This window comes from Rhipicephalus microplus, chromosome 8 (assembly GCF_043290135.1).
Source record: "Rhipicephalus microplus isolate Deutch F79 chromosome 8, USDA_Rmic, whole genome shotgun sequence".
Classification (NCBI taxonomy): domain Eukaryota; kingdom Metazoa; phylum Arthropoda; class Arachnida; order Ixodida; family Ixodidae; genus Rhipicephalus; species Rhipicephalus microplus.
The window spans coordinates 83,194,308-83,218,146 of NC_134707.1; the positions used below are offsets into that span (position 1 = coordinate 83,194,308).

At 47.7% G+C, this 23,839-nt stretch overlaps 1 protein-coding gene across 5 annotated transcripts in view; it reads right to left on the bottom strand.

Annotated features, from left to right (window-relative positions):
* The window catches only part of LOC119163866 (uncharacterized), a 65,597-nt gene that overhangs the window by 23,863 nt on the left and 17,895 nt on the right, over positions 1-23,839 (bottom strand). For 3 of the 5 annotated variants that reach the window (XM_075872230.1, XM_075872227.1, XM_075872228.1), the window contains 2 exons: positions 23,389-23,417; positions 10,165-10,320 (listed from right to left, as the gene is read on the bottom strand). In XM_075872230.1, the coding sequence (XP_075728345.1) occupies positions 10,165-10,320; positions 23,389-23,417 (185 nt within the window). The remainder of the gene's footprint in view (positions 1-10,164; positions 10,321-23,388; positions 23,418-23,839) is intronic. The other 2 variants (XM_075872231.1, XM_075872232.1) reach the window with 1 other exon arrangement.

Below are 23,839 nucleotides of genomic sequence, written 5' to 3' on the forward strand. Positions count from 1 at the left end.
GGTACTCGGCTGCTGACCCGCAGGTCGCGGGTTCGAATCCCGGCTGCGGCGGCTGCATTTCCGATGGAGGGGGAAATGGTGTAGGCCCGTGTGCTCAGATTTGGAGGTACGTTAAAGAACCCCAGGTGGTCGAAATTTCCGGAGCCCTCCACTACAGCGTCTCTCGTAATCATATGGTGGTTTTGGGACGTTAAACCCCACATATCAATCAATTCGAAGGAAGTGTGCTGATTTCCGTGAATTCCTTTTGCAGTATAACTTTTCTATACTTTGCATCCAACAGGCAGGAATGAATGATGATTTCTGCCTCTCCAACTACGTCATATATAAGTCATCAAGTTCACTCAAGTGATTCGGACTTCCCGGAATTCGTCGCTTGCAAAGTATCCTTTGGTGAGCAGTGCGTAACAGTGATCAATTTTTACCTACAACCTTCAAGCCGCATTTCGGTGGAAGAGCAAACAAATATCTTCAATATTTCTAGTTTATATACGTTTATATGCGGAGACGTTTATGTGCACAACATAATCTGGGGTAGTGATCGATGTGATGCACGTGGGAACATTGTTGAGGGTGCCACAGACAAATGCGATTTGACAATTTTAAATGACGACTCCCCAACTTTTCTCCGAGGGCATAATTACTCGAGTTGCATCGATGTAACCATGTGTTCCCAAGATCTATTGAATGGTGTGGTATGGACAACGGATGTAGAAACACGTGGGAGTGACCATTTTTCCACTCTAAGAAATCACCCCTGCTTGCGAAATGACGATATCAGACGCTACAGCAAACTGACGAACTGGAAAGCTTTTCGGTACCACCTAACAAACCAAAATAGTGAACTCACGACAGTTGAAAGCTTAACTAAATTTCTGCAAGATAATGCGAATAAATGTACTGTGGTGAAGCCTTCGAACAGTGGGTCGTCCTCTTGCTCGTTGATTACACGGCGTTCTGTGGGAGATACGCGATATGGACGTTGCCGTAGTGGTGGTTGTGCACCTGTGTCAATGCGATGGGTAACAGTTGAGATACATCGAGAGAAGGTTGAGATACATCGAAAGAAGAGCGGAATTCTTCCAACAGGGCCAGAAGCTGGGAGCGCTGTACCGGCGTAAGGTTGTCGGCAATGGAAGGACCAAATACATCAGCGGTTGATGAAACAGATGTAGAAACAGCACTAAGCGTATTGGAACTTCGGCAGTGCGTGTCATCAGGTTGATCCATGACTTGTGCGTCTTCGATGGGTTCCACGCTGCCGAGACATTCCCCTCGCACCAACGTAACACTGTACGGGGATGAGTTCAGAACAAAAAAAGTGACGGCCGCCAGTGGCTACTAGTCATACCCCGCAGTCTGCGCTCTGACATATGCGAATTCTTTCATACTGATCCGCAATGTGCGCACTCCGGCGTATCGAAGACTTACCAGCGCATTCGCCAACGGTACTTTTGGCGCGGCATGTACCGCTATGTGCAGAAATTCGTTCGCTCCTGCATAGAATGTCAGCGCCGCAAAACTTCAACGCACCTGTCGCCGGTAGGTCTGCAACCTCTACCTTGCCCTGCCATGCCGTTTGGGCGCGTTGGCATCGATTTGTATGGGCCACTTCCACTAACGTCGGCCGGTAACCGCTGGGCCATTGTTGCTGTGGACCACCTCACGCGATACGCCGAAACTGCCGCTCTCCCCGCGGCTACAGCGAGCGATGTGGCCTCCTTCCTGCTCCAACGATTCATGCTGCGACGCGGTCCACCTCAGGAACTGCTCAGTGATCGAGGCCGCGTCTTCCTGTCTGAAGTCGTCGAAGCCATTCTCAAAGAGTGCAACGTTGTTCACCGCAAAACTGCCGCTTACCACCCGCAGACGAATGGCCTCACTGAACGCTTCAACCGTACGCTCGGCGACATGCTCTCCAAGTACGTCGCCGCCGATCACACAAATTGGGATTCCATTCTACCCTTCGTCACCTACGCATATAACACCGCCCCTCAGAGCACTACTGGCTTTTCACCTTTCTTTTTATTATATGGAAGGCACCCGTCGCACACCATCGACACTATACTTCCGTACAAGCCAGATCCGTCAGAGTGGGCGCCTATTTCTGCTACAGCCAAGCTTGCTGAAGAGTGTCCAGAGCTTGCAAGGACCTTTACAGCGCATGATCAAGAGCGGCAAAAAGGCATTCGCGCTGACACCAGCACTACTGCGCCCATGTTCCTCCCTGGAGCGCTCGTCTGGCTCTCGATCCCTACCACTTCAACTGGCCTATCTTCAAAACTATTGCCCAAATACGAAGGCCCCTACCGTGTCGTCGAACGCACTTCCCCTGTAAATTACTTGATTGAACCCATGGAACCATCTTCGGACATGCGCCGTCGAGGGCGCGACATTGTCAACGTGGAGCGCCTCAAAGCCTACCACGACCCGCTCATAGTAACCAGCTGCTAGGTCGCCAGGCGGCTCCCTCTTCGTACCCGGGGTAGTTGTGGTGAAGCCTTCGAACAGTGGGTCGTCCTCTCCAGCGCCTTCTAGTGGGTTGCCCTTTTTAGCAAGAGGAAGAGCAGCTCGTGCAGAGAGTCGGTACCCGCATTGACTGTCGCTGTCAAGCATCGTCGACAAGTGTCCGCCAATAAACGTTTCAACAGTACAAAGAAAGTCCCGATTCCAAAAGACTATGCTGCAGTCGATGGAGAGTATGAACATCTAGGAGCCATCCGACGACGTTCAGAAAGGGCATATCGACGCAGCGGAAGTTTATAAGCATACAAAAATGCACAGAAAATCCACAGTGTAGTGCGCAGACGGCTAAAAAACTGAGGTAAACGACGCTGACGTGATTTTCGTGGCACGCTCTTTCCCCACAGACCTGTTCCGAGAAATCGGCTTGTAATTCGAGCACTTAGTGGCCCTGTAACACAGAGCTTCCCATTTCGTGCTCTTGCTGTAGCCTTGGACAAACCAGAAACTGTGGTAGCAGATGAATTTTGTCAACTTATCAGTAGGCCCGCCGCATCACAATGTGCCTTAATTGATAATTCTGTCGCGTTAGCCAGCCAGAAAATTAATCCTTGCTTTTGAGCCCAGCATCCTCAACTAGACCCTGTATTTACGTTAAGGGAGCTGCAGTGTGCTATAGCATCATGTCGTCAAAAATCGGCCTCTGGACCGAACGGCATTACGTACAATATGCTAAAGAGCCTTGGGCCCACAGGCACAACTATTCTCTTAAATACTTACAATAACCTATGAATGCAAGAAATTGTACACGAGTCTTGGAAGTCTGCTCGCATCATTCTTAAAACCGGCTAAGACGCCATTGAACCTTGAATCCTTCCGTCCAATCAGTCTGACAAGCTCTCTATGTAAGGTAATGAAAAAAATGATTGATGCGCGACTTCAACGGCGGCGCAACAGAACTGGTGTATTCTCCAACTACTTAACAGTTTTTAAGAAACAGAGATGCACAATGGATGCAATACTGGACTTAGTAACGTATGTGGAGCATGAACGCGCCTGTGGTAGTTTGACGGTCACAGTGTTCTTAGACATCAAAAGGGCATTTGACACAGTCAATCACACTCATGCTCTGCTGAGTATGTTGGAACTCAGACTGTCCGGCAGGTCTTTGCGGTGGGTATCCAAATTTTTATCAGGTCGCAAAATATTCATTCAGACGAGCGAAGGAAAAAGTGCAGAACACGACGTCAGACAGGGAGTGCCACAAGGAGCGTACTAAGCCCTTTTCTTTTCAACTGTGTTATGGCTGATTTAGCTAAAAGACTGCCTTCCAGGTTGAAATACTCCTTATATGCATATGATGTGTGCATTTGGGCACCTGGCACAGACATATGGTTAATTCAGATTGCATTGCAAAGCGGAATAAATATTATCAACAACTTTTTAAAAGAAAGAGGAATGATTCTATCGCACGCAAAGACAGCTGTATTGTCCTTCACCAGTAAGAAGTTAAAGAACTTCAATATCAAATTAGAAGGAGAACCATTAATGATTGTAACACAGCATCTGTTTCTCGGAGTAATACTTGATAGGCAGCTATCATGGGCACCTCACATAAAGAAACTCGAAAACGAGGTGAATACGCTAGTGTATATACACCGAAGAATTGCTGGGACATCATGGGGCAGATCTGTATCATCCATGCTCGCTGTTCAGAATGCTTTATACGACAAAAAGTTGCATATTCTGCAGCAGTCATACATGGCCTTTCCTTCACTTCAAAGGAGCGACTTCAAAGAATATTAGCTAGGGCACTGCGCGTCTGCATAGGTGTTCCACGAGCGACTTCCAGCAGCCTTGTCGTAGCAGATACTCCACAACCACCCTTTCCAGTCATGAGAACAATTAAAACATGCCGCCATTTTTTTCGCTTACAGACGCAACACAAGGACCACCCATTGGCACTGGAGATTTTACTAAGAGATAAAAGCAATGCTCATAACTATGTACTGAGTAATGTACATATATTACCCAGAAATGAATTTTCGAGCCCTGAATTGGACTATCATCCATGGCTGCTTGCAATACCAAGCATTGAATTCTCAGTGGATGGCATTATCAGAAAGAGAGACATGTTCATCCAAGCTGCTCAACAACTAGCGCTTTATCAGATACACATGCGGTATCCAGGGTATATACACATTTACACAGATGGCTCAAGTACTACAACATCGGCATTTATCATACCACAGCTCAATATTCAGGAATCGTTTTATTATGTCGCATGACGTCATCTACTACATCTGAGCTCTTCGCTACTCTGTATGCTCTAAAGTTTATAACGTCGGTAGCAGACGCTAGAAAATGGGTGCTTTTCAGTGACTCAAAGGCCGCATTAAAATCACTCTCCAGTACAAACAGGACAGTAATAAGTGATAGTATGACATACGAAACGCTGAAAGAGCTCACCAAAGCAAAGAAGGCGCAACATGAGATCAAATTCCAGTGGATACCTGGCCATTGCAACATTCCTGGAAACACAGCTGCCGATGAAGCAGCACGACGAGCACATCGTAAAGACGTTACTGTTTCTTTAGCAATTTTGGAAAATGAATTGCGTAGTATTATAATAATACAACTTTAAGAATGAGCAAAACCGCTTGGTTTGACCTCAGTACAAAGAGCTGCGATTTATATCACATCGATCAATTTATTGATTTCAAAATTACGCTGGCATTAGATAGAAGTATGGAAACTCTAATTCACCGATAGAGGCTAGGCACCGCATACACAAAACATTTTTTGCACCGACTTGGCAGAGCTGAAACTCCCGAATGCGAATGTGGATTTATAGATGAAGACGTATGTCACCTTCTCATAGACTGTCCACATCATGACACGCCGAGACGCCGTCTTAAGTCCGATCTGTTCGCATTGGACCGCAGACCATTTAGCATCAAAAAACGTCTGGGCCCGTGGCCAACTGGAGTTTTACAGTCACACGCTTTCAAAGCATTAACACGTTTTTTACAAGACAGCGGGATTGCTGAAAAGTATTAGGAAAGAACAAACTTTCATTTGTAACACATGTACTTATTATGACAGTATCATGTGACACCTATCACGTGTGTGTTGTGAAATGAATGACGTGTTGACTGTTATGTACATACGAGCGAATGCATCTTTATAAGGACCAGACGTGTGCTCTGCCGTTTTGTGCTGGTGGAACGAATATTAACGAGGGACATTTCCAGAGACTTCTTTCATTGACTTTCGAACATTTGCTTACCATTATGTTGTGACATGTGCGTATAAGTGTGTCTTTGCATATCTGTGCCCATGTTTTCTATTTTACATGCACTGCTTTGTATGTTTTGCTTCAAGATACGTGTTCAAGTTTCAATCAACGGCTAAGGAGTAGCCGGCGCCATAATGATGCGCCAAGATCTCCTTATATATCTTATCAATAAAAAAAAGGGCGACGTTAATTTCTAATACTGTCCCACACGCCGAGTGGTGACCAGAGGAGCACGAGAGAACCCGTGGAAAAGTGCGCGTCCTTATGGTGAGAATCGTAGAGCAGTCGTTGGGGCACCTGTGAGGCCTGTAGACCATTACGGGCGACTTGGCGCGCGTGGTCAGTGCGGGCGATGGCTTCCCCGGCATATTCAGTGGCCACGGGTAGAAAATTGTCTAAGGGTAGAGTTTGGTCCCGGTTATATGGGAAATAGAATCGCGAATAGCCAGCAGTGTTGTGACGGGATGAATTGTAGGTGAACGTCACATACGGCAAATGAATGTCTCAATCCTGGTGGTCTGGCGCAACGTATTTGGCAAGCATGTCTGTTAGAGTTCTGTTGTGGCGCTCCGTGAGGCCATTTGACTGGGGATGGTACGAAGTAGAATATTCGTGCTTGGTATGGCAAGACCTCAGGATTTTATTAACGACAGCTGATAAGAACGGGCGGCCACGGTCAGTGAGAAGTAGGCGTGAAGCACCATGCACTAATATTATGTCGTACAGCAGAAAATCCGCATCGACGACGCCCTCAGCTGCCTATACGGTTGTACTTATTTTTCAACTATTGCCCTTCTGTCACGCTACTGGCATATAGCCGTCGACGAGATGAACCGCGAGAAGACCACATTCATCACTCCTGATAGTCTTTATCAGTTTAAGGTGATACCCTTTGGTCTCTGCAATGCGCCAGCCGCATTTGAAAGAGTGGTGGACTCATTACCCCAAGGTTTGAAATGTCCCACCTGCTTGTCTTACCTTGACGATGTTATTGTCTTTTCCCCACATTTGTATTCAGGACGTTTTCCGTCGAGCCGGACTCAAGCTCAACGCCTCCAAGTGCCACACGGGCCTAGTCTTCTACTGAATCATATGTCTCCTACATTCTTGACGTCATGGCCCTTTGTTCCAAGGCCGGCCAGCGCATGTCAGAATACGAAAAGGTTAACCACGCTTTGAAAGGCATTGCCGTCGATGCTTTCAACCTGCTGGTTTTTAACAACGTCTCGAGCACCGACACCATCCTTAAAGAATACCGACATTTCGAACAAGCTAAAGCACGCTGCGCAGCTCAAAGCATCACGTGCCTTCGGAACGCAGCGGCGACTTCTTCGTGTGCCGACGCCTTCCCCCAGGCCCCTCAATGGGACAACTTCACACGCATCATTCGTCGAGAGGTCGAGGCAGCACAACCAGTAGCCACGTCATTTCCAGCGCCTGCGCCTTCCCCGACCACAATCTTTTTCATATAAGTCATCGTTCATCCAGAGCTATTGAATGTCGTCCTACATCCTGTTCCTTCCGTATACTCTGCTGAGCCTTCTTATCGTCCCCCTTCTGCTCCTCGAATCCAACGCAATACGTCCAAATGGCGTACCCTGGATGACAGGCCCATATGTTTTAACTGTCGACGCGTTCGTCATATCGCTCGTCACTGCCTCAATCGCTGGACTCCACCGTCACATTATGCACCTAAGTCTCATGCCACTTCTGTCCGCCAGTCGTTCCTATCACTTTCTTCATCAATTCCCACCACATTTTTCGCTCCTGAAGCACCTCTGAGCAGACCTCGCTACGACCGGTCTCCGTCCCCTGCTCGTTGTCAGTCCCGGTCATCCCCACAACGCCGTGCTGCCTGCCCGACCTATTCGCAGCACCTCCGACCAGAAAACTCGGCCGTGCAGCTTCTGCAAATGGAGCTGCATTGACGGCCTTCATAAGAAATCCTCGCTTAACGTTAACGACAAACCAGAACCTTGTGGATGTTACTGTCGACAGTGTTCGTGCCAGCACATTGATAGATACTGGCGCGCATGTGTCCATTATGAGTGCTAACCTTCGCCGTCGACTTAAAATGTTGTCACGCCCACCCTCAACCAAGCTGTACGAGTCGCCGATGGAAGAACTGGCCCAATTCTTGGCATGTGCTCTGCGCGAGTTTCTATTGGGGAGTGAAGCACTGTCATTCTTTTCGCCGTTATCTAACATTGCCCTCATCAACTCATTCTTGGTATGGATTTTCTAGCCACGCACTTTGCCCTCATAGACTGTTCAGCTGGATCTCTCTATCTCAATTTACCTCTCTTTTCCGACCCGACCAGCCCACCACAAACCAGCTTCTTCTGCATTGATTTGACGCGCATCCCACCCAACTCTGTCACACATGTCGACTTATCCTCCACGCCGCCAGTACCTGACGGTGATTACATGGTGGCCCTGATTCCTGCCGTGATGCTTTCGCATGGGGTTGCTGTACCGCATATGATTCTGAAAATTACGAGAAACCGCACCTTTCTTCCACTGGTACACTTCTCACTCACCACTCAAGTTCTACCACAGTTCTTTCCTAGCCAATATTACCACTCTCCAAGACGAGCAAGATGGCGCCAGTCTAGCATCAACCAAAAATTAACTTCGTCCTCTTCTTTTATGCAACCGAGTTGAGCGGCTGTTATGTATCAATATGAAAGGGCGAGCACACATAACCGCGACAACCTATCCTTCACAGACGTTGTATGTGCCACATTACCTGAAAGATGCCACAAACATTTCGTTCGGTAGTCAAGAGTACGACTTACTTAACTACTTGGGCCACTTCCTAAAAGTTTCCCACTTTGGTTCCGACACCCAGCAAGATGAAAGTTCCGCTTCGAAAAGTGCTTACGCGCACATGCAAGTGCACAAAGCAGTGGGATAAAAATTAGACGAGCTTCATAAAAGACATCTAGACCTGTGCAAGCACCCGGCCCTTTGCGAGAGTACACTGGGTAATACTTAACGCATTTCTAAAAGCATGCAGGACAATTCTTGCCAAAAGGTGGCTTGACACCCACGCATCTCGTCTAAGATTGTGACTTTCTGCCAGTGCTTTCACTAACTGCGCAAACAACGTGTTTCAGCTCGGGGGCCCTCGACAACCGAGACACCTTGACCATCGCCTGAAACCAGGACGCACTTATGTCAACGATCAGATATATGTCAGAAAGTTATGTGTGAGAAAATGTGACTTCACAGCTTTCGCGTATACCATACCCCGGCTACTCTGAAGACACATTAAAAACAGCTGCGCGCCTGCCCAACCTGACCGCCTTTGCCGACCACAAAGCAGAAAAATGCCCGAAAACAGCCACCACACTTGTAACCAGCTGTCGTTCATTTAATTTAGCGGTGTAGTGACGCCCTTAACATATACTCAGCTAACGCGCTGTCTTCGCACAGCACTGAGCGATTCGTACCACTCTAATAACAAAAAGGCAAAAAAATGATGACAAACAAACAAGGCGACAACACGAGCGCGCATGTTGTCACCTTTATTCCTTTCAAATTCTTTTTTTTTTGCGTTGTTTAATCGTGGCGTACCAACTATACCAAATATTTGTCCTTCTAAGTTATACCATTTTGTGGGCATTCGAAGAACAGTTTAATCTATTACAAATATTATAGGGAGAGAGAGAGAGAAAATAAGGAGAAAGGCGGGACCTGGGTTGAGCCCCGGTAGGGTATACCCTGCATTAGGCAAGGGAAGAGGGGGAAAGAAAGGTATCGAAGAGGGGAAATTTCATCATCAACAATGCACTTATCACTAGAGTGTTCCCTATCAATATGCAGTTACAACATTGCATAAAACATTTTCTTGCTTAGCCCTTTTCAATATCGGCATTGTTGCACTCTTCCGGTGAGTTATGATGATCATAGAGCCATGAAGAAGGCTCTTACATGCTTTCTATGCGCTTCGCTGATATAATCTAACTCTAATTGTAGAATGCTATCAATGATAGCTCCTAAAAAAGAACTACTTTACTTGCTTCATTTAGGGAAAATGTTCGTGGAGGCTGCTGCTTGAAAAGTAAAGACAAGAAAAAAGCTCTGGGGAACGTATAGTCGAATTTCAGCATTCGACGTTGCCGTTGGCTAGTAAATAATCACACTTATATGCTTTTATCTTGTTTCCATCTGGCTAACTGTTCTTCAGCAAGTTTTCTCCTCAAGAATGCCTTAAGATCCTCCCTGGAAAAAGAAAGTTTTCTCGGCAAACGTGCGAGTAGGCTACGGCTTCTCTCATATTCGAAGACTATGTAGGGTGAATATGACAGTAGTTGGGCAGCCACGCTAAGGTGTCTCCTTTATTACTTCAGGAAAATCTGCAATCGTTTTGGTAAGAGGAACAGAATGTGTGAACTCACCTTGCTCGTTTGCTCGATAAATAGCTCCCATTCATATTCATTATTATAACGATTATGATACCTATATGCTGCTTTAACGCACGTTGGCGCATGAGTTCCACGCTGTACTTCTCCTGATGTTCCCAAGAGGAAAACGTTCTGCGGCCTCTTGAGCAACTGCACAAAAACAATTTCAAAAAAATTCGTGCAAAAAGTGTCCTCATGTGTAGTTTATGAGCGTGTTCGCTGCTATTCTGGAAGCACTTATTTCAAAAATAGCTTTTTTAAGTGTTAAGAATTCGCGCAGAAAAGTGGGCACGAAGGGCTGGAGGGGAACGAGGCGGTTCACGCCACGGCCCATGGTCACGCCTAAGGATCTATCCGTTCCTGCTCTCCAGTCAGCAGGGCTTCGTCAGCTGAGACTGAGCCCGTACCAATCACCTACCCAGCAATACCACAACGCCAAAGACTGGCACGCAGAGAGTGCCCACCACCACATTCTAACCTCAACAAAGAGGACAGTAACATACAAAGAAGGCTGCAGAGCAACACATACGCACACGGTACACTAATGCACCGATTGTACCTAAGATTACACAAATATATTTGCCCGACTTGTGCCGTACCAGAAACGTTGGCCCACAAGATCCTCGAGTGTTCATGCAACACACATGCAGACCTATCACCCCCCCCCCCCCGAATACTTGTGACGCTGTTCAAGATGACGAACAGCTTCTCGAAACGTGGGAGGCCAAGCTCGCCTCGAAGGACCAGAACTGGCCACGACCCAGGGCCATGGAGGCAGCGAAGGCCAGATGGTTCCTGAAATAAGTCGACCTCACACCTAGGGTAAAAGCGGAACCTGTATCAGTATACCATTTCGAACAATAAAGTTCATTCCTTCCTACCACTTGCCCAAAGTTACTCAACACTAATCAACAACATTATAATATTATAATAACGAAAAACTTAATAGTCATAATAGTAATATGATGTTTTACCGCAGTCGGACATGCAACACCATTATATTGTCACGGGTATAGAAAGGTACCTCAGGCACGGGTGCAGAAACGACGCAGATGGAATGAAGACAACGATGTTGTTGTGGGGTTGGGTCTGAACTGCCCTCTTGTCCTGCATCCTTGCATACTGTATGCAGTGTTAGCCCACCCGGCGTTCACTTAATAAATACTCCCCGGTACATATTTTTGGTGGAAGTGTTGGGTAACATTCCGACTCTGGATCTTCGTAGCGGACGTCAGCTTCGTCCAGCCACGATGCCTGAAGGCAGTGCACCATCCGTTGAGTCTATGCCTGCTCCGTCACCTGGGATCCCTTCCGATATTCTCGATCCAGGTACATTGTGCGGCACCGACACAACTGACGTTGACGAGTAGCTCACCTTATACGAGCGCGTCAGTAAGCAATACAGGTGGGATGAGACGCTTACGCTGGCCAAAATCATCTTTTACCTGCGAGGTACTGCACGCGCCTGGTACGAGACGCATGAGGAAGACCTGACGAGTTGGGACGTGTGCAAGCAGAAGCTCCGTGACTTGTTCGGCTGGTCAGTTGCTCGACAAATGGCAGCCAGGCAGGAACTAGCGTCACGAGTTCAATCTTCCACCGAGTCATACGTCACCTATATCTAAGACGTGCTCGCCTTGTGTCGGAAGGCCGACAAAGACGTGTCGGCTTTGATATGTCGACAAAGACATGCCGACAAAGACATGAAGGTGACAAAAACAGGTCAGCAATGTGTTGAGAGGCATAGCTGACGATGCCTTCAACATTATGATATGCAAGAACTGTACCACCATTGACTCAATTGTCAGTGAGTGTCGTTGGTTCGAACAAGCCAAAAGCAGGAGAATCACGCAACGTTTTTCCCGACTCCCGAACACCGCTGCGACTTCTTCCTGCAAGGATCTTGTGGCACCACGTCCATTCGTGAATCCTCCAAACATCACAAGACTTGTCCGCCAGGAGCTGGAAGCCATGGCTACTTCCGCATATCAACCCTCCGTGCCTGACAACTCGGCCCCCGATATATCTTATTCAGGCTGTTGTGCGACAAGATTTTGCCAACATGGGCGTCTTTGTTCCCCAAATCTCCAGCCACACACCACAGCCCATAAATCCTAATGTTCACTATCACGCCGCCCCACTTGTTGCTGCTGCTACGTCGGTCCCGCGGTTGTCATCACGCTACCGAAATCCATCTGAGTGGCGCACACAAGATGATCGACCAATATGCTTCGCTGGCCATGGTGTTGGCCACATTTGCCGCCACTGCCACAACAGATGGCCTTTCTGGCAACGTTTTCTAGACGACCACCAACAGAGTCGTGGGCAGTATTCACCACCTCGTTTTTCCGATGACCACCTTCAGGACCTGCAACCTAGCCGTCCTACGCAACGCTCCGAACCATCCTACGCTGATGTCGTCGACCAGGGAACCCGGTCCAGCCGCTCGCCGTCGCCTCAGGGTCTCCAGCCCCGCTACTATCAACGCCGTCGCTCCCCGTCACCGGCGTATTCTGAACAGTTCTAGGGAAACTAACAGGTGCAGCTCCTGGAGGTGGCACTGCATTGACAACTCAGACCGAAAAACCTCTACCGACCACTAATTCAAGACGAAATTTACTTGATGTCATTATTGATGGCCTGAACGTTACAGCTCTAATAGACACTGCTGCCCACATATCTGTTATGATATCACGTCTTCGATCCCACCTGAAAAACGTTCTTACCCCTGCCATGTCATCGACTGTGCGAGTAGCCGACGGCAGCTGAACATCATTTCTTGGTATGTGCCCTGCCCGCGTCACAGTTGCCGGCCTTCACACTTCAGTCCTCTTTGCTGTTCCAAACGCTTGCCCACACGACGCGATTTTCGGCATTGACTTCTTGACCGCGCATTCAGCCCTCATTCATTGTTGAACCGGCCCTTTACAGCTAGAGTTGCCTTTGTACTCTGATGTCCTTGCTGCAGCTCGCACAAGGCTACGGTCCGTGGACTGTCTATGATTACCGCCTCAGGCCGTTGTGTACCTTTCTACGTCGCCGTTCCCACCTGTTTTTGATGGCGACTACTTGGCAGCCCCACTCATTGACCTGACTCTTTCCCAGAACATCATACTTCCTCACACTATAATGAAGATTAGCGACAACAAGACGTACCTCCCTGTCCTCAACTTCTCCGGGCCGACCCAGGTCATTCCTCAAGGTATTGCCTTAGCAGAACTCTCCACTCTGGAGCAATGTACAACTTCATCTCTCATTTTTGACATCAAGACCGTAGCCGAACCTGCAGCAGCCGCAGAGAATAAAGCTTTCCTAGACAAAATGATATCAAATGACCTGTCGCTGTCCCAAGTTGAAGCGCTACATGGTCTTCTATTTTCTTACCTCGACATTTTTGATATTGACGACCGTTCCTTGGGCCGCACGAGCGTCGTAGCTCACCGTATCGACACTGGCGACGCCAGTCCACTTCATAAGCGTCCTTACCGTGTGTCTCATTCAGAGCACCAAATAATCTAGAAGGAGGTAGAGAAAATGCTCGACAAAGACGTCATAAAGTCTTCAATCAGTCCTTGGGCTTCACCTGTTGTGCTTGTTGAAAAGAAGCACAACACCTGGCGGCTCTGCGTCGACTATCGCCATCTAAGTCAAATAACCAAGAAGGATGTATATCGTCTACCTCGAACTGATGATGCGCTTGACTGCCTTCATTGTGCCAACTATTTCTCTTTCCTAAACCTACGATCTAGACATTGGCAAATTTCAGTCAATGACCACGACCGCAAGAAGGCAGCATTCATAACACCCGACGGGCTTTATCAATTTAAAGTCATGCCTTTTGGGATGTGCGATGCGCCAGCAACTTTTGAGCGCATGATACACTCCCTCCTTCGTAGTTTTAAATGGTCGACGTGCCTGTGCTATTTGGATTATGTCATCGTTTTCTCGCCAACCTTCGAAAGCCATCTTCCACGTCTGGCGGTCATCCTTGACGTTTTTCGCTGTGCTGGCCTCCAGCTTAATGCGTCTAAGTGCACCTTTGGGCACCGTCAGACAAAGCTACTTCGCCTTCTTGTTGACGCTGCTGGTGTACGACCCGACCCTGATAAAGTCCGCGCGGTGCGCGAGTCTCCAGTCCCACGTTCCACGCAAGAAGTCCGCAGCTTTTGGGGACTCTGTTCGTATTTCCGCCGCTTTGTAAGCAACTTCGAGGAAATTGCTCGGTTCTCACGGATCTCCTCAAAAAGAACGTGCCTTTTTTCTAGCGTGAAGACCAAGAACATTCCTTCGCGTCGTTGATTTCTGCGCTCACATCTCCACCTGTGTTGGCTCATTTTGATCCAGCCGCTTGAACGGAGCTACGCACCGACGCAAGTGGCCATCGCATAGGGGCAATACTCGCACAAATGCAGAATGGCACAAACCTTGTCATAGCGTACGCCAGCCGCCTACTTTCTCATTCGGAAAGGAACTATTTAATTACTGAGCGAGAGTGCCTGGCTCTCATCTGGGCTATCGCAAAATTTCGTCCGTACCTATATGGACGCACATTCGCAATCATCACAGACCACCATGCGCTCTGCTGGCTGTCAACCCTTAAGGATCCCACAGGAAGACTCGTGTGATGGGCATCGCGATTGTAGGAGTACACGTTCTCTGTAGTGTATAAGTCTGGCGAGCTTCACAGCGATGCCGACTGCTTATCTCGACACCCGGTTGATCCACCTGACTCCTCTAAGTTAGAAGCTGATGTCAACAACCTAGCCATTACAGATTTTGTGCAAAAAGCTGAGTAACAACACCGAGATCTATCGCTGCTATTGATAATTGACCATCTTCCATCCGACCATAAGGACGCTTCACTGAGCCTATTTTTTCTTCAAGACAATGTTTTGTACCGCTGCCCCTTACAGCCCGATGGCACGGAACTTTTGCTCGTCGTTCCACGTCATCTGAGCAAGGACATCTTGCAAGAACTTCATAACGCCCCAACTGCCGGACATTTAGGTGTCTCCAGAACCTATGATCGCGTCCGCTGACGGGTATTCTAGAAGGGCTTTTATCGTTCCGTTCACCGCTACGTTGTAGCGTGTGACCTGTACCAGCGTCCGAAAAAGCCTACGTAGCTCCTTGCCGGTCACCTTCAATCTATTGAAGTCCCAGCCGAGCTGTTTCATCGTGTGGGTTTGGATTTGTTATGTCCGTTCCCAACATCGGCAACGGGAAACAAATGAATAGCAGCAGCTATGGATTATGCCACTCGGTATGCAATCACTCGAGCGCTTTCGACCAGCTGCGCAACGGGAGTCGCAGATTTCCTACTCTATGACATCAACCTTCAGCATGGTGCTCCTTCTCACCTACTCACGGATCATGGCCGCTGCTTCCTGTCTCGTGTGTTTGACGACCTCCTTAGATCCTGTACTACGCAGCACAACTGTACGACTTCTTACCATCCTCAGACCAACAAAATTACTGAGTGCCTCAACCGCACATTGACGCACATACTTGCCATGTATGTTTCTGACGACCACACCAATTCCCCGTTACAATATGATTAACGGGCACGCAGTGTTTTTGATGAACGTGAAACCAGCAATCACGGGTGTTAGGGTGCTCCAACAATCACGAAAAAACCTAGAAAAAGTGCTATTGCGGTGAACCAAGCAAACTCAATTATATTTCCGTCTCACTAACCTGGAGCACGCCACTATCTTTCGCGTGCGCCCGGGTTGTGTGCGAACAGCGGCGCGCTTGTACGCCAAGGGACACTCCCCTTCACCAGCCTGCGAACGCTGCGGCAACCCTGAAACACTTGAGCACCTTCTTTGTGTTTGCTCAGCGTTGCCGCAGGAACGCTTAGGGTTCACCACTGCCTACATGCAACACGGCCTCCCTGCGACCCCCTGAAACGACTTTCAGCTCCCTTCGCCTCCCAACTTTCGGGCTCTCTGCAGCCTGTTGGAGCTTCTGAAAGCGCCTGGCATCGCCGCTTATTGTTAGGCACGCGCAACTTGCTGGACACTGACTTTTCCTAATGCCTCCCCCGTCAATGAACGAGAGCCTGGCTGCTTATACTGCTATCTTTCTACTACATTTATTTATTTTGCTTTTCCACTTATTTTCTGATTGCACGCCCCTGATGCTGCGCCATGCTCTCTATTAGGCTGCATATTTAAACGTCATTTATTCAATGAACATTTCTGCTACTACCTTTCATTATACCAGAGTAGCCGCAGACGATTTCTTTGTTAACGAGACATAAAATGGTAATCGTAACTAATTATCTAAGTGCCAAACTGCTCTATGAACTATAAACCTCAGGCTTCAAACGGGTCAGCGAGGCCATTGTGGGCACGCCCGAGAGAACTTTCAACTGTGGTTTTATTTTCCGCGACTTAATCATCGAGTGTTAAATTTGTCGACTGATAAAGCCACACGAACTATGAAACTATCCTTTGACGGCACACTCCAGCTCGACTCATAATGCAGCGCTCTCAATTAAGCTGAATGAAAGCAGCTGCTTTGCCAGTCCCGCTACGTCACCTTGATTATGAAATAGAAGGGAAGGCAATAGCAACAAGTGGCGCCGCTTATCATCATTATCATCATGATCATCATCATCAGTCTGACTACGTCCACTGCAGGACAAAGGCCTCTCCAATGTTCCGCCGGTCAACTGTGCTTGCTGCTGCCATTTTATATCCGCGAATTCACTGCTTAATCTCATCTGCCCACCTGACCTTCTGTCTCTCCCTAGCCCGCTTGCCTTCTCTGGGAATTCGGTTAGTTACCCTTAATGACCAGTGGTTATCCTGTCCACGCGCTCTATGCCCGGCCCATGTCCACCTCCTTCTCTTGATTTCAACTATGAAATCCTTAACCCCCGCTTGTTTCCTAATCCACTCACCTCTCTTCTTAATTTTTTAAAGTTACACCTACCATTTTCTTTTCATCGCCCACTGCGTCGTCCTCAATTTAAGCTGAATCCTCTTTGTAAGTCTAGTCTCCAGGTTTCTGCTCCATAGCTAAGTACCGGCAAGATGCAGCTGTTATATACCTTCCTCTTGAGGGATAAGGGCAACTACGTGTCATAATTTGAGAGTTCTTGCGATATGTGCTCCACCCCATTCTTATTCTTCTAGTTACTTCAATCTCGTGGTTCAGCTCCGCGGTTATTACCTGCCCTAAGTAGACATAGTATTTTACAAGTTGGTAAGTAGGTATGTGGTGTTTAACGTCCCAAAACCACCGTATGATTATGAGAGACGCCATAGTGGAGGGCTCCGGAAATTTCGACCACCTGGGGTTCTTTAACGTGCACCCAAATCTGAGCACACGGGCCTACAACATTTCCGCCTCCATTGGAAATGCAGCCGCCGCAGCCGGGATTTGAACCCGCGACCTGCAGGTTAGCAGCCGAGTACCTTAGCTACTAGACCACCACGGCGGGGCTTTTTTACAAGTTGACGTGCACTATTACTTATCTCGAAGCACTGCTCCCTTCCGAGGTTGTTGTACAATACTTTCATTTTCTGCAGATTAATTTTAAGACACCTTTCTGCTCTTCTTGTCCGATTCCGTAATCATGAGTTCCAATTCGTCCCTTGAGTTATTCAGCAATGCAATGTCACCGGCAAAGCACAGGCTACTAAGGTACTCTCAATTAACTCTTATGCCTAACTGCTCCCATTCTGGGCCTCTGAAAACCTGCTGTAGGCAAGCGGTAATTAGCACTGGCAAGATTGTATCCCCCTGCTTTGCACCCTTCTTGATTGGTATTCTGTTGCTTTCTTTATGAAGCAATGTGGTAGCCGTTGATCCCCTGTATGTTTTTCCATGATGTTTGTATATACTTCTTCGCCACTTATCAGTGGTTTCTTAATGTCAACTACACCGATATTTTATTGTTCGCCCATAGTACTTCAAATCGTCAAACGTTTGTTTTAAACACATTTCACATCTTATCACTTTCTAGTAGCCGATGAATAACGTCGCGAACAAAACCCCTTTGATAACACGATCTTAGCGCCTTTCTCACCATGGCATATCGCCAAAACTAATGAAAACTTACACCATCTCCCACTAAACGAAACCATTGGTAGATGCCAAGCAGCGGGTGCTAGAGCTTGCATTCGCGGTGCCCCTGATTATGGCACTCATCGCGGCGTTGCAGAAGAGAGAAAAAGTGTGTAGGCGCGAAGTACGCTGTCATGGACCGGCGTTTTCTACTGGAACATGGCAATAATCTCTGTTAATGAGTAATAAGAGACTGAAGGCTCCAATTAGACACCGAGACCGAACAGTCCGCTTTTAGTTTGTGTGCACGCTGCAAATTTTTGTTGTTCAGCAACGTACTGGAGATTCAAATATCCCACCAGCAATGCTTTGGAGGTGAGATCCAATGCCTCCTATTCATGGTGAGTAGATAACGGCTGTGCAGCGCGAGCAGTCACTCGCTAGCAGACGCTGCCTGCGTTGGTGTTGCGAGGTGAGAGAAAGAGAAGCGTAGGAGAGGAGAAAGGACTGAACGACGCGCATTCGCAGTGCGGGTGTAATCGCCACTGGGAGAGATACCTAGTTGAGACAGAGGGAGAGTGAGCAAACGCTGAGAAAGGAGGGTAAATGGAGAGAGAGAAAGGTCACGCATGCCCTCTCTAGTCGCATCCACCGTGGCAGAGGCAGGTGTCTGGCCTCTCTTCCTGCTTCTAAAGCAACGAGGGCTTCTACACATTTATTGGCTAGCCCATGCGCCTGATGGGTGTTCCCTGCTTGCCAGGCTACAAAGTCCACCAGGATTTTGATTGGGTGAGCTGCAGCAGATCTATCAAGCAACTGTGAGAGAAACACCTCCAGCCGTCTGGTTCAGCCGCGAACACTGTATAGTCTAACGCCAGGCGCGACCGGTGCAACCAGCGACATGCTGACATGCTGCGTTTAGCGCAGATGGCGAGACCCAGACAGCACTGCGTCCGCCTTTCTTCGAGACGGAGGGACGCCAGGCGCACTCAAACGCGCATGCGTCAAAGCAACGCAGCGTGACGAAACGAACGCCGGCGCGCACGCGCGCTGGGTCACGTAGAAGTGTATTGGCGCCTTTAGTGTGGCGTGTAGTCATGTTCATATATGACACGCATCTCATGATTATCAAGTTCGCATCATTCGCACACCGTCGTCATCCATCCACGAGACGTAATACTACATTTAGCATTTGAAATTACGTTTTCACTATGGTGCCCACCTAGCAACGAGACGAATCAACACCATCTGTCCTCTTTGATGACTCTCCGCATGCCCACTGGTCTCGATCAAAGAGAAGCCACCCTTCTTCATCGCCTATGGCTAGGAGCGGCGTTAACAAAATCTTATTTTTTTGTCACAGGAATGGCCGACAATGCTCTCTGCGATGGCTGTCGTTGCGAAGAGACGCTACAGCACATCCTGTGTGACTGTTCCTTGTATGACATTCAGAGACAGTCACTGGCGTTCATTCTCACGCGCATCGACAACAGCCAAATGTCTGTGGACACTATTCTGTCAAATACCCTAGAGTTGCAACAGAAGGCGACAAAACGTCTGTTGAAATTCTACGCGACACGGACTGAAACAAGTGGCTGTAACAGCAATGTCACAAACCGCGAAAGACAAGACTGGACTATGACTGAGCGTGCGCGCGTGTGCTGCCGAATGTGCTGTGTTTATCTCTCTTCCCTCTCTGCTCTCTATCTTTCATCTTCCCCATCCCCCTCCCATGCGCAGGGTAACAAACCGGCTGCTTGTAGGCTGGTTAACCTCCCTGCCATTCTTTTCTTCCTATTTTCCTTCCTTCCTTTGAAGGTAGCGATACGGTCGCGAGCGCATCATGAGCGTGGGACGTAGGCATGTTGTTGCGTGACACGAATGTCATGATTACCATGTTTGAACGTGTCACTTACATATGTCGTCCGTTCGCGTCACGTAGTATCACATTTGGTACATATGAAGCAAGCGAAACGGCCGCGAGCGCATCAATGATTTGGCGTGTCGTCATGTTGTTACATAACACGCGTGTCATGATTATCATGTTTGGACTTGTCACTTACATATGTCATCCGTTCGCATCACGCAATACCGTATTCGCTACATGTGAAGCTAGCAAAATGGCCGCAAGTGCATCACGAGCGTAGCATGAAGTCATGGTGATACATCACACGCAACTCATGATTATCATTTTTTAACTGGTCACTTACCTGCGTTATCTATTCACATCCTGTAATAACGAATCCGGTATAAGTGAAGCTACCGAAGCGGCCGTGAGCACATCATGAGCGTAGTATGTAGACATGTTGTTACATGACGCGCATATCATGATTATCATGTTTTCGCCAGTCACATACATTTGTCAACTATTCACGCCCCGTAATGCCAAGTTTCGCTATATTCGAAGCTAGCGAGACGGCCGCAAGCACATCATGAGTGTGGCATGTTATCATGTTGTTACTTGACACGCATATCATGATGTTCATGTTAGTGTTTGTCGCTTGTGTTCTCCATGACGTCTTGTCATACCATACGAGTTTTGCAACAGTGCATGTTAACGAAACTACTGCTAGGGCAGCAAGAACACTAAATGTAAAACATGGAATTCATGACGAACAATTCATGATTTTATGTTATGACTAGTCACTTATGCTCAGCATACAGCCATGTTATGCCATACGAAGTTTGGTATCGATACCAATAACAAAACCGCCAGGAGAGCTAAAAGTCATAGATAGATAGATAGATAGATAGATAGATAGATAGATAGATAGATAGATAGATAGATAGATAGATAGATAGATAGATAGATAGATAGATAGATAGATAGATAGATAGATAGATAGATAGATAGATAGATAGATAGATAGATAGATAGATAGATAGATAGATAGATAGATAGATAGATAGATAGATAGATAGATACGCTCAGTCACCGAAGTTTGCTAAGAAATGCTTCGTATTTAAAAACTGGCAGTTCTAGGTGGGCACGCGAAATGAGCGAAGCTCCTTGGAAAAGGGACGCAAACGACAGATCTCGCTACTGGCTTTCATGAAGACATTATAGGGTGAGATAAAATGTCTACTGCGCTCGGTGGCGGCCCTGACTGAGTGAGTACAGTGTCTAGAAATATATTTCTGGACACTGTAGAGTGAGTAAGCGTGCGGCACGCGCAGCCACGCGCAAGCCATGTGTCGCTGCTTGTGCGCTTCCGCAGCACCGGAAGCGTCCGCCTGTTGTATTGTTCGGCGCCAATCGGCACACTTGCCCAGCGCAGGAAGCTTCGACGGTGGCGGCAGGCTTCCGACATAAAAAGCTTCACTTCGGAAAAAACATAGGATTCCTTCTACGGTCGGGAAAACAGAAGCAAGCCAAATTTCGCGTGCGAGTACCTGATTCGTCTTTCTTTCCTTTCCTTTTCGTCCTGTTTTTTTTTTTTCTTTTTGTCATTCCACAGTGCTTCCACCGAACTTTTACCTTCCACTATGCCGGAAAACGGACATTTTTCAACGTGCTCAATGGCGCAACACTTTAGTAGCTGCAGTCCACCATGATGCATATCAGGGGTTACGACGCTCAGCTGCTGGCCATAATGTCAAGGGTACGACCTCGGTGGCCACGGAGATCTTAGGTGGAGGCGAAAGGCTGGATACCCATTAACTGTGCTACTCTATTGCGCGTTAAGGAACAGCTGATGAATGATATATCCTTAGTGCTCGACGATGGCGACTGTCGCAATGGTGGCTTTGGGACGCTGTTTTAGAACGCAATATTCCAGATAATACTATTTCATCAGTGGCAGCAGTTAAGAACGACTGTTGTGCGTTCACATACAGGCAACAGAACAATGTGGTCGCCGTGTTAAATTCCACTTGAGGCACATGTGCTTTGACTTAGATGAACCTTAAAGAACTCAGGTGGTCAATGTTTCTGGAGCCTTTTACTACGGTATCTCTCATAAAGATATCGTGGTTTTGGACGTTAAGCCCCGTCAAATATGACTAACAGTAAAATCTGGTAATGCGAAAGGACGAGCGACTTTGATGAAACGATCATATTTTCGTGTCCAAAGTGGCTGAATAGTGGCAAGTCTAATTTCGTGAGATCATCAATTATTCAAAAACTACACACGCTGATACACATGCGCCGAGCGTGAGTTTGAGGGCCACGTTTCTGTCGCTTGCTATAGTGCCCAGTTTTAGGGGCTAAACTCCTAAAACCGTGGCTCTGTTCATGGATGTCTCTTTGTGACCAATTCGTAACCACCTAGTTGTATGGCTCACTCAGCAGGTGGTGCTAGTGTGTATGACGGACAGACGGACGGACAGACGAACGGACGACACATACAGATACAGACAGACGGATGAACAGAGGCATGGACGGACACGTGGATCGGCGGAAGCAAGGACGGACACATAGGCGGACGGACGCATGGACGGACGCACGTCCAGAGGGATGGACGAAAGTATGAATGGACAGACAGACAGACAGACAGACAGACAGACGAACGGGTGGACTCAAGGACAGACAGACAGACAGACAGACAGACAGACAGACAGACAGACGAACGGGTGGACTCAAGGATGGACAGAAGCACGGACGGACAGATGGACAGAAGCACGGATGGATGAACGGGTGGACTCAAGGACAGACGCATGAACGGGTGGACTCAAGGACGGAAGGATGAACGGGTGGACTCAAGGACGGACGGATGAACGGACGGACGGATGGACAGAAGCACGGACGGATGGATGAAAGCAGAGACGAATGGATGGACATATGAAAGGTTGGAAGCATGCACGGACAGATACACAGACAGATGCACGGACAGATACACAGAAGGACGCACAGAAGCACGAACGGATGAACAGACAGATGGATAGACAGGCGAACCTGTAAACTCACGAACGGTTGGACACATGGACGGACGCTTCACCCCACTCATCCTCGTTCACTTTAGGATATACTGTGATTTTTGTGCATGTTGCCATCATTGAATTTTGTGATATGAAAGCTTCCCTGAAAATTGTTGTGTGTAAAGTTGGTCATTAACTCTTTCATACAGTGTAGTTACATAATTAACGCACTTAGAGCTAGTTACAGTGCGCGAAAAACATGGCGGTGCAACCGCAAATAAACGCCGTGTTTGACAGTATTACACGTGTGTGCGAGCGTCTTTTCTTACTTAAGGTTCTTACCATCGTATCAGATTCCCTCGTTGCGTTTCCTGGGTGTCCCATAAGCCACGTTGCGATTGTCCGAAAGGTGGGTTGTTAAAGTAAATAACAATAAAATATGTGTATTAGTATAGAAAACCAGCAAAACTAACCCAGAAAAACTAAAACCACGAGCAGATTGGAACTAAAGGAGTTCAGTTGACTGGTAGTAATGAACAAATAATCTCGCAGCCTATACAAAGACAGTTTTCTCAGTGGCCGTAGTAGGCAATACGAATGCTAAAGATAAGTATCAAAAAGTGAAGTTCGTGCAGTTAGTGCAGGTAATACAGTATGTATGGTTGGTTGGTTCTGCATAAAATGCCCTAGTTGTATAAATGCGTGCATGGACAAAAACGCATATTCTGGCTTCATGCTTGTAGTAAACGTCGCCAGAGAACTTTTGTCAAGACGCTGCTAAGCTGTTAGGAAG